This window comes from Perna viridis, chromosome 2 (assembly GCF_037379345.1).
Source record: "Perna viridis isolate PV_CMFRI_1.1 ecotype Kerala chromosome 2, ASM3737934v1, whole genome shotgun sequence".
NCBI lineage: Eukaryota > Metazoa > Mollusca > Bivalvia > Mytilida > Mytilidae > Perna > Perna viridis.
Window position 1 is genome coordinate 55,642,159 of NC_142446.1, and position 12,723 is coordinate 55,654,881.

The 12,723-nt window shown below is 34.9% G+C and overlaps 1 protein-coding gene across 2 annotated transcripts; it reads left to right on the top strand.

Annotated features, from left to right (window-relative positions):
• The first annotated feature begins 1,794 nt into the window (after window positions 1-1,794).
• LOC148626122 (monocarboxylate transporter 13-like) lies at window positions 1,795-8,782 on the top strand. 2 transcript variants are annotated; one of them, XM_088569820.1, is made up of 6 exons: window positions 1,795-1,937; window positions 3,399-3,497; window positions 4,103-4,246; window positions 5,217-5,363; window positions 6,876-7,931; window positions 8,625-8,782. In XM_088569820.1, the coding sequence occupies exons 2-6, from the start codon at window positions 3,452-3,454 to the stop codon at window positions 8,741-8,743; spliced, it is 1,512 nt and encodes a 503-aa protein (XP_088425946.1). In that variant the 5' UTR covers window positions 1,795-1,937; window positions 3,399-3,451; the 3' UTR covers window positions 8,744-8,782. The 2 variants fall into 2 exon arrangements, with proteins under 2 accessions (XP_088425946.1, XP_088425947.1); XM_088569821.1 differs by lacking the exon at window positions 1,795-1,937 and adding an exon at window positions 2,207-2,348.
• Window positions 8,783-12,723: the final 3,941 nt, after the last annotated feature.

Below are 12,723 nucleotides of genomic sequence, written 5' to 3' on the forward strand. Positions count from 1 at the left end.
GAGGTTGTCCATTCTTAGAATAGTTCTGCTTTTCTCTCTGATGATGTTTTATAATAGTTATATCGACTGAACAAATCACAATTATTTATATGCTTTCATAGCTGCCGATGCGAACGACTAATTCATTCTAAAAATCATGATTCCATGCTTATCTTTATGATTAAAAAATATTTCGTTCTGGAGCGCTTCAGACGACAAAAGATTTGGATAAATAAAATTGATATCCTTTGGAGAAGAAAATACGATAAAATAATATACAGTATTATATTCACATTTATTCCCCGTTCTCTTTACTGATATACAATTAAAATGAGGAATCTTATTCATTCCCAAAGAATTTGGCAGGCTTACAAGGATTTAAATGCACTATGCAACAACACCCAGTTTAAGGTTATTACGGCATTTAAATGAAATGGCTTTTTTATTTCCGAATTTTCTTGCGGAAACATTCTTTTACGATTTTTATTTCCAATGCTAGAGAGACAATGTTATTTCCCAACCATTGTGATTCGCTTTATTTAGGGTCAAGGCACAGTTTTCTTCAAAACAAAAATACTGAACTACGGAAATTTCAAACGTTTCAAATGGGCTGTCAAATTCGTATATTAAAAAAAAATGGGCCTGGGGGAGGCGTCCACCGTGCACCCTTCCCATTCATCAACTTTATGATGATTTTCAGGTACCTTTATACCTTCCATATACGAATCGATTTGTCGCCAAAGAATATTTTCCTACTTTGTTCTATAAACCTATCTTTTTACACCACTGGGTCAAAAAGTCTAGATTTCTTTGATGACTTGTGGTGTTCCATGGGCTAAATGGACTAAAATAGTCTATTTAGCCCAAGCACGCCAAAATGAAAAAAAAAAAAGGAAAAAAGTCTCAAATTTGGTGTCATTCGATAGATATTTCAATTGTCTACACCATATTTTTTTCTGTAGTAACATATTTAAAAGATTTGAAGATAATTATGCATGCTCGCATCAACCTACAAGAATGTTTACCATGTCACAAAGATAGGCTTAAAAACTTAAACAAAATTGAAGTAGTTTATGATTTATCACACAAACATAACATCACCAAATATGTCAAAATAGCACATGTACAGGCGCGTAGCTGAGGCCAAATTAAAGTGTAGGCAAAATTACGGCAGGGGGTCTGGGGCCGCTTAAGGCCCCCAGCAGGTTCAGGGTGGAGCCCTGGTAGGGGGTTCAGATTTTTACACTTATTTTTGTTTTCTTTATCAAAATGTGCTCACAATCTCAATCATTAACAACAAAACAGCAATTATATAAATTGCCATCTATAAATTCAGGTTTTTAAACAATAAATTTTCGAGCTTCTATATTCTGTTGTAAATTATATATGATTATAGATAATGTAGCCGCATAGCATATGAAATTAATCTTCTGACTCACAAATTTTTGAAAATACATATTCTGCCACGACCAAATTATGAACTGTTAGCTCTCACTCAAATCCAAATGGTCGTCCCCTTAGAAGTATACAAAGAGAATGTTGCGCGGATTCTAGAAGGTGCGAGCTAACATTTTTCATATTCTGCTGTACAGTATATGAAAATAGTTAATGTAGCCGCATAGCATATGAAATTAATTTTCTGATTCACAAATTTTTGAAAATACATATTCTGCCACGACCAAATTAATGAACGGTTAGCCCCCACTCAAATCCATTTGGTCGTCCCCATAGAAGTATACAACAACAACAAAAAATGTTGCGTGAAGCGGATTCTAGAAGGTGCGAGCTAAATTATTAAATATTACTTAAGGCTGCTTAATCCAGTTAATGGGTGAACAACCATGTGATAACACACGTCGTATGTGTAAGTAAGTGTAACTGTGGTGTATAAAACGTTTTAAAAAAGTACATCTGGGTAAAAACATTAAACGGTTAAAGATAGCAAGCATAAAATTCAGGTAAGAACAGTAATGTAAAGCTTTAAACCATTACATTTTATATGATTATGTAACATGCTCATTCAAAACATTCCTGCGTCGATGGGAGAATGCACTGATTTTAGACAATGTTGCGACACCCAAAACCTTGGCATATTTATTGACATCTCTCAAATTTGTACTTTATACACACTATAATATGTATTTCTAAATAGGTCAATGTTTATAATCACGGCAATTTTGACCTGGTATAAACTAGGTCATATCCTGCTTATAGTCATTCGGAACAAAGGTAAGAAACACGATTAATTACCTGACTTCCGGGAAACAATTTTATGGATTTTGTTGATGTTGAGGAGGACGGAGGTTCTGAAGATTTCTCAGAAGAGAACAGTAAAATATTTGGCTAGTTCCTTCAATCTCAGTTTCCAGGTATATATCCGCTATATAGATGACGTATTATCTTTAAACGATCCTAATTTCGGGGATTTGATACATCGCATCTACCCAAAAGAACTTGAGATAAAGGATACTACAGACACTGTGAAGTCAGCCTCATATCTTGACCTACACTTAGAAATCGATGGTAAAGGAAAACTATTGACCAAACTTTACGACAAACGTGATGACTTTTCATTCAGAATTGTCAACTTTCCTTTCATCTGTGGCAACATCCCTTCGGCTCCTGCGTATGGATTGTTCATATCACAACTCATACGTTATGTCAGAGCTTGCCGAAACTACGCAGACATTTTGTATCGCACTAGAACTCTAACAAATAGGCTTCTGGAACAGGGTTATGTTGCTACAAAATTGAAGTCGTCACTACAGAAGTTTTATGGCCGTCATCATGAACTCGTTATGGTGTATCCATCAGCACCATGAAAAGTGATTTATTCAACGGGTCATGGTTTTCCTTTCCTCGTTTGTCTACCCCGGACTTGACTTTTTATGAGCAACTCGGCGGGTGTTTCTAGAAAAGCAGAGGACGCTTACCCTACCGGTGCACCTGGTCCATGCTCCCAGTTTTTAGTGGAGTCCGAGTTGCTCGTTTACTTTTGTTACTTTGTATGTATGATTTTAGTTACTTTATGTTCTTTGTTGTGAATGTCTGTTTTCCATGTCTGGTCTTTGTCCCTGGATTACATTCTTTTGATTACCGCTATAACCTTGGTTCCCTTGATTACTCTTGGTAAACCTCGAATAAAATTATTTATTTAATAAATGTGAAAGCATAATGAAATTTAAAGAATTTATTTAAAGAATTTTAAAAAAAAAGTATGTCGATCAAGAGTTTCTCGAGATCTGAATATACAAGCTCGACTACACTGCACGACTACCGTTAAAATTCTGATTGAAATACACCCAAGATACACGATTATACAAGTGTCGAGTTTTAATGGATAGTAGAGTAATTAGATTGAAATGTTTACATGCTGATTTGACATTCAAGAAGAAGTCATTGAACATTTTATTTTTTAGTAACAGTATACCATAACATGTGAATTAGATTGTACTAAGTGTTCAACAGTATCATGACCAGAGACATAGACCATGGCTACGCATGGGTAGTTTTAGCTGGTAGGTCCAGAAAAAAGTGGTTATGCTCTAAATAATCTTACAAACAATGCTTGAAAAATGATTTTCTCTCGGTCCTTTTCACGAATGCAAACATATCCACATAAGCAATGACATTCACGAAATTCGTATACAAAAGACTACGAACCAAAAAATAGGGCGCGTGCCGGGGGTATGCTCTTTGAAAAAACTTGAACTTTTTTTCTTTGCATGAAATCTTGATTTTTCATTAATTCTCCCCTTCGATATATCCGCCACCCTATACATGAACCAGGCATAGGGCAAACTACATTGCAATGTAATGTATTGAATTACCATTATATTTTTATATGATTATGTAACATGCACATTCAAAACATTCCTACGTCGATGTTAGAATGCATTGATTTTAGACAAGTCACACTAGAAGATAGTACTATAAAGCAAATTATGACAGAATGTCAGTTTAGTATTTTTAAGCGTTCCATTTAAGCAACATTAAGGTTTCATTAATTAGTCTCATTCTGTCCAGTCTAAACACTTTGCCAGCTATGTTAAACAATTGTTCAACAGGTGCTGAAGCTTGTGAAGAAATGTGGTCTCATTTTGTTTCCAAAATGCCATTTTAGCTTGTGCTGGTTTACAGATCATTACAGATGGAATAACGAAGTCTTTTGGGTTGTTTTATGTCGAGATGTTAGAGAAATATAAAGGAAAAGTGTTCATAACCACTCTTATATCTGGTATAATGAATGCAGTCTATTGCATTTCAGGTAAGCTTTGAATACGTAAGAGATAATTTCTCCTGGGTTGGAAATGGTTATGTTATTTCCTTTCGATAAAGATCAAGGAAAATTGCATATTAAGTGTTTTGTATGTCATGTTCTATTGCTCTATCTAGAATTTGCTTTTTATGTTCGTGTGTGTGTGGGGGGGGGGGGACCACTTTATAGAATTACTGGTATACTACTGTTCATAGTAGCACATTTCAAACATTCATGACTCCAAATCAAATGGCACAGTCCATCAGAGTGGATCCTGCGATTTTTAAAAGGTGGTCCCAGGCTATTTATTTGTGCATTATTGCCAAAATTTTCAATAACAAAATTTTCCAACATAAGGTGTGGGATAGCCAACCATTGGACAACCCTGGATCCCCTACTGTTCTTTATTGCGCAGATAACATAATTATTTATATTAGAATCCTAAGAATATTAAAAGATAAACTGTCATACTAACTAATGCCTTCTGTTGAACAAAACTGTAATCAAACTGATACTTTATTGCACAATTAACAATTTTTTTAGAAGCTTTAACCTTAAGTGTCAGTCCCTGTAAGAATCAGGCAATAGGTGAAACATGGTATGAAAAAAATAATCATTTTGATAGTGTAATATAGTGACATTTGACTATTTGCACCATTACAATCAAGGAATACAGACAAGATTTTTCATATCATGCTGGACCATTGAGTTATAATTTCATTGAAATGCACTGAAAATGAATATTTCAAGAGCAGATAACTCTGTCAAAACCTAATTTTTCTAGCATTCTATTGAATATTTTATACCAAAGCCAGTGATGCAGAAATCAAATAATGGTATTTTCAAATACTATTAGAGAAAGTATCCTTGAGTGATATTACAATGTCAGATTGGTGGGGTTTTGACGTGCATGTTTCTGATTTTTCCCATATTGCCTGATTTTTACAAATACTTACAAACGTTTTACCTTTATTTTAAGCATTACCTGTAATGATGTGTTTGATAAAGAAGGCGGTACCAAGAAATGTTGTTATTGCTGGATGTATCATTACGTCCTGTGGCTATAGTCTTAGTTGTCTCGCGAACAATATGCATTTCCTGTTCTTCACCATAAGCTTTATCGTAGGTACGTATTAACTCAGAATTCTCATTGGTAGCCTATGGCGCTATATATAGATAAGATTAGCATTGCATCTTCATTCGTGCAGATGGTGTTCGTGCTGGTTTCCATCTTCTTCCAATTTTCCTTTTCCATATCTTATATAACAGGGGCACAGGGTTAATGATGAGATCAGAGTACTTAGCATGGATAACAGGGTGAACACAGTACGCAGACAAATGTGCCACTTAGATACTCATATGTTGCTCGATTCATATGATATATTATTCTCATGTGTGGTGCTACTTAGTAATAGAATAATAAGATTTTATTAATTATTTTCATGCTAAACAGTCGATTGAAAAGTTAGGGATTTAGTACAAATGATGCATTTATAATATTGAGGAAGCAGCAATCGCATTGTTCATTTTTTTTGTTTTACACCACCTGCTCATATCTGTATTTGCTGGAAATGTCGAATGCTGTAAACCAGTTTGTATTTACATATTGCGATTTAGGTTGCAATTTCAATTTCGTGGTTACTTAATTCTAATTAATGACAATTTCTCAACGATGTAATTAATCTGTTATACACAGGGAAAATTGCAACATACGTTTTTCTAATATTTTTAAAAACACCCGAAAAAAACCTTTTTTGTCATTTTTTTTTAAATGTTTAGGACCACCATGAAAACATATGAAAAATGTGTCTCTGACCCCGAATTAATTATGAAAAACCTAAAAATAAAAATCATATTGTAATTATGTTTTCAATAGGATTTCATATAAGAAAAAGGAAGGTTGACATAGGATTTCTGAAAACGCAGAAATTCATGTATTTTTAAATACACATTTTATAACGAGAATAGGTATGCTGTTTATGTCAAAGAGATAACAACACCACCGGGATGAAAATGTTAGCCTAAGACCACCCATTAATAAACAATAAACAATGAGGAAACCCTCATACCACAAGGCAGGCTGCAGCTGACCCCGAAACATCCTTATATACAACTTCAGCGAAAGAGTTGCAACTATATACTTAAGTATCATAAAAATAAACCAAAGGTGAAAACAGAGGCCAGAAATTCCTGACTTGGGACAGGTGCAAAAATGCGGCGGGCTTAAAGTACTTTGGCGTGATCACAACCCTCCCACTTTAAAATCTAGCCATTGTGAAAAAAATGTAACACAATTAAATACACCTAAAAATCAGTTCAAAAAGGTCCGAGACACTTGTTACAACGGAAATAAATAAAAATAAACAGATTATAGATAACACAAATGTGGACTACTAGCAGTTAACTGACATGCCAGCTCCAGACTAGTTTAAACCTGCAAAAAGTTAAGCCTCCATCGCATGTAAACATATACTGGTCCTAACCATATGAAAACACATGTCGCAATTTTACCTGTGTTTACTTTCGCGGTCTTTTTTTCCATACCCGCTAAATTGGTGAAATTAAGTTGGTCTACAACAGTTTATGTTATGACCTGCTGGCGCTAGATTTAATGGATCCCAATAACTCTATATTCAAGGTGGCGGTATGGCTTTGATTTACCCGACGTCAGTATTTATTCTTGGAACCTATTTCAGTCGAAGGCGAGCACTTGCCAACGGTATTGCAATTTCCGGAAGCTGTTTAGGTGGCTTAGCATTTCCAGTACTGTACCGATTCTTGCTGGACGAATATGGAATCCAAGGGGCACTTCTGATGACAGGTGGTATTTTGTTACACAATCTTCCTCTTGGGTGTCTGTTACGACCAAACAAGACATTGGCGGAAGACTTATCCTGGACAAGATCATCCGAAATGCCTGACAAGACAAAGAAGGGGTGTATACAGAAAACATTTAATGACAATGAAGGCGATACTCAGGGTGATATGGATTGTGAGTGCGAATTCCGCGCAAAACATAAGTGTAACATGACTGAATTGGATCCGTTTTTAACCTCCCCAGTTAAAGGCGCGGATATCGAATCAAGTCAAAGTAATTTCACTGATGGAGCGAAATTTCAAAATTGCAACAACCTTGATGAATATTGTAAAACACCAGTGACCATTATACAAGTTGATAAAACAACATACCGTCCTAAGTCGGCAGACGGTTCGGAAATCAGTTCGCCTGGTCCTTGTAAACCATTACAGAATCCTACTTTTGTGCTCTTCGTTTTTGCCAATTCCTTAGCTAGTATTGTAGCAGGAACATTTCTATCATTTCTTCCACTATACGCGAAACAAAATGGCATGTCAAACAGGGAGATTGTTATCCTTGTATCGGTTGCTGCAGCATTCGATTTCATAGGACGAATTTTATCCGGTGTATTAGCTGACCGACCACAAATAAAAACATCACATATCCTAGCGGTTTCACAGGCAGCATGTGGCATTATTCACATCTGTAACGAATTATTGACATCATTTACTGGTTTCTTAATATTTGCAATTATTGTTGGGCTCTTTTCTGGGATACAGCTTCCACTGATGTTCACCCATGCAACAGAAATATTGGGTATCACACTCAGTTCTTCAGGCTTCTCAATACTTATTGTTGGACAGCTTCCAGCCTTCATTTTAGGACCATTTTTCTTCGGTAAGATAGGATATGGCAGTGGTTTTCGTTTTGTTTTTATATCCAACAGCTTTGACCATTTAAACAAAATACTCAGTTAGTCTGTTAAAAAGAAATCTGGAATAATTGCACTGCTGTTTTGTTGATTTAGAGTAATAGCACAAGCACTCGCAGTATTCGTGTTTGAATAAAGGACACATCAAGACAAATGAACAGCGGTAAAAATACAATAATTTAATTTCAGATGTAACACGCTCTCTGATTGGATAAAAAATGTCCAACATCTCATAGACCAAATTTTGTGACTGAGATGCCATCAGCATTTTTTTTACTGATATACTCCTCCAATTTTGATACTAAGATCAGATTATATATAATGAATGGAACCAACAAGGCGTAAGGGGAATCGTTGGTATATATATATACAAATGAGATAATATCGACAGAAAACAATTTCTGAATATATTTTTTATATCCTTTTGTATTAAGTGCATGGTAGTCAATGAACATGCTTCATTTACGAGGAATAAATATTTTTGTCTACCACAAGCTTTACTGTTAGTCACGCAAACACGAAATGATTTAGTTCAGAAGCTCGAGTTATTAAACTCTCTTTCTCGAGGGGAAACTCTCATGATTTTACAACTTGACCATTGTAAACACTTAATTTTCTTGCATAAGATTTTAATTTATTTTCTTTCTTTTCATTTTCAGGGTACTTACGAGATGTTACAGAGGACTACGCCACATCTTATTATTTTGTCGGTAGTGCCGCTTTCTTGGCTGTATTACTATTTTTGTTAGAGCCTATAACAAATAAATATATAAAATAAATAAAATAAACGAATACATAAAATAGATAATCTTTCAATGAGTTAATTTGCGTCTATCACAATTACATGTAGCCTTTGGTTATCGACCACCAATTTGCATTATATTTATTTAGACATATTACAGGTAGCGTATGGTTATCAACCACCACCAATCTGCATTATATTGTAGGCAAACAATGTACATTCTGTCAAAGCATTTGCAGTTGGGGGAAGAAATAACTGCAAATGAAATTTGCTTTGAACTAGAAGGTAAGAGTTATTATGCTAAAACACTTTATCACATTGAGATAGAGTGGCGGATCCGGAAGGGGGGGTGGTGGGGAGTCTAGGGGTCGGACCCAACTTTTGTTGAAATTACTTCGACTGGATAAATTTCATTAATTTCGCGCAAAATTTGATAAAAAATAACAAAGATAACATGGAACCTCTCTGGACCTCTTTTCAAAATCGCTGGAACCGCCTCGAGGAAGATAAACATAGATCTAAGACATCTTGCTTTTCAACCATTCGTGTTTTGGCACCTAGTATATATATTACCTTATGATCGGCGCTGTTTATGACAAATAAAATTTCGCACGTTAGAATAGAAATAGACCCTTTTGTTGTAAGTTCAATTTACACTTCTGCGAGTAAACAAAAAAAGAATATCTTCGCATGCTCATCGACCACCCAACAGTTGGCACAAAAGGGTCTATAGTAAAATATGAGTATAAAATACCCATGCTTTACTTATTCTGTGTCGAACGGACAACATAATGCAAACGAAGAAGGAACATAGACTGCTGATTATATACAAGAGGCTTCAATGATTCAGAATCGGTCACCCGAACCTCATAAATATGGGATTATCCAGACAATTTTCTAGTATTAGTTGACTGTTTCTATCGCTTATGATTTTGGTCCATGCTCCCATTTTTCAGTGGAGTCCGAGTTGCCCCATTTACTTACGTTACTTTGTATGTAGTATCATTTTTTGAATACTTTATGTTCTTTGTTGTGTTTGTCTGTTTACCATGTCTGGTCTTTGTTCTTTGTTTATATTCTTTTGATTTCCGCTAGAACCTTGGTTCCCTTGATTACCCTTTGAGTCCAAAAAGCGAAAGAATTATAACATTTGACAGAAAAAATACTACTAAAATATTTGGAGTTGATAAATACAGCCTTACTTTTGTTCAAACAATTGTAGTCGAGAAGTTTTTCCGAAGCACTTCCCGATATTGGCCGAGAAGTTGTGATTGAAAACAGGCAAAGAAAAAGCACAAAACAAGTTCACCTTACCCGAATTCGAAAATAGTGTGGGATACTCCCATAACATACCCGGTTCAAGTTAGGTTAACTCCGATGTGAAAGACCATTTACTTGGAGAACAAATCTTACTTGCAAAGGGTTCATTACCGACTATTTCAGAGCTTTTCAATTGAAAATACTTAAATAATAGTTGTCGATAAACTGGTCAATATCGTGATATTTAGACTACCCACAGGACAGCGGTATAGACTAAGACCGTGATAATACGGCTTGGTCATTATCGCTGTCGCAGGTCAATATCCCTGTCCTACTGTCAGTCTAAACATCACGATATTGACCAGTTTATCAACAACTATTTTGTTTATTTCATTGAGGAACCATATCCTCGATTTTTTTTTTCAGAAAGCCATGAAAATCGTGTTTCTACATATTTACGCTGACAACCGTTTGATCACGAATGCGTTTTAATAAGACCATGTAACTCCAAATTCGTAACCGGGTATTACCACGATGTGATAATGCCCGCAGGCATTATCGCATTATGATATTGACTGGTAAAACTTTATATTATATGTTATTTTCCAACTACCCAAAATACGTTAAAATATGTCATAAACTGACCAGTTGATATGAATTCAAACAGGGCATCTATACGGGGCTAATATGAAAAAAAGAGGGCCAATATGGATCAAACCAAGGCCTATACGGCATCATAACTTCCGGTCGTTTGACACCGCCATTTTTAGTTAGAATTGGATTTCATGAACTTTGATCACCAGGTCTAAAAGCTGCAGAAACACACAAAAAATCTTCCATTTTATACAAAAAGGATATTTAAGACAGGTTAATTAATACCACATGTAAAGGGTTTATCCAATTGAAATTACTGAAATTTTTACACATACGCACCCATAGAAGCTTTCTTCAGACAAGATCAAGTCACTATACCAGAAAAAAGCCCCCATAACAAATTTCTGTTTAAATAAATCATATCGAAGCTAACCATTCAACAAAATTTGTAAGAAATCCGTAAAAAAAGGATTCGCTATCCCGCTACCCAAGCTATATACATGTATAGGCCAAATTCAATAATTTTCAACGAAGTCCCCCCTCCCCCGAAGGATTTTCCGTTATATCGACTCGTTCAATAGAAACCGTGATCGATATTTCAAACCCATAAAAGAGAATAGAAAAATTCACCAGGTATTTTCTACGGAATTAGAAACAGTAAAAATTAGAAAGTTGTCCTGCTATACGCGTGAAAAATGTTTAAATACAGATTATGACGATTGCATGAATGTTGACCGAATTGGAAACTTTTTTATCTTTAAAATGACTAAAGAAATGCATTCTAAATTCTTAAGAGAAAAAAGATATTAACTGCTCTGTTTTCTATGATTTTTCAAAAGCTTTCGATAAAGTATGGCACAAAGGATCAATATATAAACTAAAATCTTATGGAATTCGAGAAGAAATTCTGAAATGGTTACAAAGCTATCTGAGAGATAGGAAACAAAACGTTGTTCTAAATTCACCAGCCTCGTCAGAAAACAATCTCACATCAGGTGTGCCTCAAGGTTCAGTACTTGGACCTCTCTGTTGTTTTCAGTAATGATATAGCTGAAAATCTTGCCTCTTTATGCAGACTTTTTGCAGATGACACATCATTTAACTACTCAGATCGCGATAGTGAGCAAATAAGAAAGGTCATTAGTCGTGATTTAAATGGGTTGGATAAATAGGCAAAAACTTGGCTCATGACTTTTAATGCTGAAAAAACTGAGATTATGTTATTCTCAAATATCGAAATACCGATGTTTAGTTTTTTTTAAATGGAGTTGAAATTCCAATCAAAATCATCATAAACACTTAGGCATAACATTTACTAGTGATGCAAAATGGTCCTTGCATATTGAAAATATAATAGCTAGCGCAAAAAAGCAAATAACGTATTACAAAAATGCAATTTCTTTAAATTTAGATGAATTGAGATATTTTATATCATGATACAGCTAAATACCAACACCAATAAACATGAAGTATTAAAGTTTTCGTTCCGATCTAGCAATTTGTCACAAATAATTGCTAGCTTGCACTGCATTATTCATTTAGGAACAGAACTATACGAATTTCAGACATCAAATCTTGTTTTTGACAGCTGTAGATTTATTCAAAAATATGTTGTTTACACTTTTGTTGTTAATGTTATACAGACGTTATAAAACATGTGTTGCTAAGTTTGATTTGTGCTTGCGTGTCATATACATATAAAGATGCATAAAGCAATGTTTCAGTGCTAAATATAATGTATTACGAATGAAAACATTTCATTAAGGAATGTCCTAGATATTGACTTTAGCTGAACCTTAAAGCAAGCAAACAAATGACGGTTTTAAGAAAGAATCAACTGACAAATGGGGGATAACATATCCTGCCGGAATAAAAGTAATACACGGATATTATTTCGGCATGGTGAACGAAAATCCACAAGAACAAAAACTGATAAAACGTACTCCTGTTATTGTTCCCGTGCTTTCTGTTGTGTATATATATTTGGAACTAGAACTGGGTGACGACGGAACAGTTTCTATTGACGATTTCCTCCATAGAAATATACTGTGCTGCCTTGACGAGTGAGAGGTCGACTAAAATTTTAATAACGGTTAATAAAATTTAATTTTGTTCATGGTTGCGTTTATTTAAAAGGAGAGTAAAAGGCAGATATTTGATTG

Excerpts from the sequence above, each read along its gene's own strand:
- LOC148626122 (XM_088569820.1), top strand. The coding sequence starts at position 3,452 with ATGACCAGAGACATAGACCATGGCTACGCATGGGTAGTTTTAGCTG. Across the intron at positions 5,364-6,875 it reads CACCATAAGCTTTATCGTAG|GTGGCGGTATGGCTTTGATT; the intron begins GTACGTATTAAC and ends TCTATATTCAAG. Across the intron at positions 7,932-8,624 it reads TTTAGGACCATTTTTCTTCG|GGTACTTACGAGATGTTACA; the intron begins GTAAGATAGGAT and ends TTTCATTTTCAG.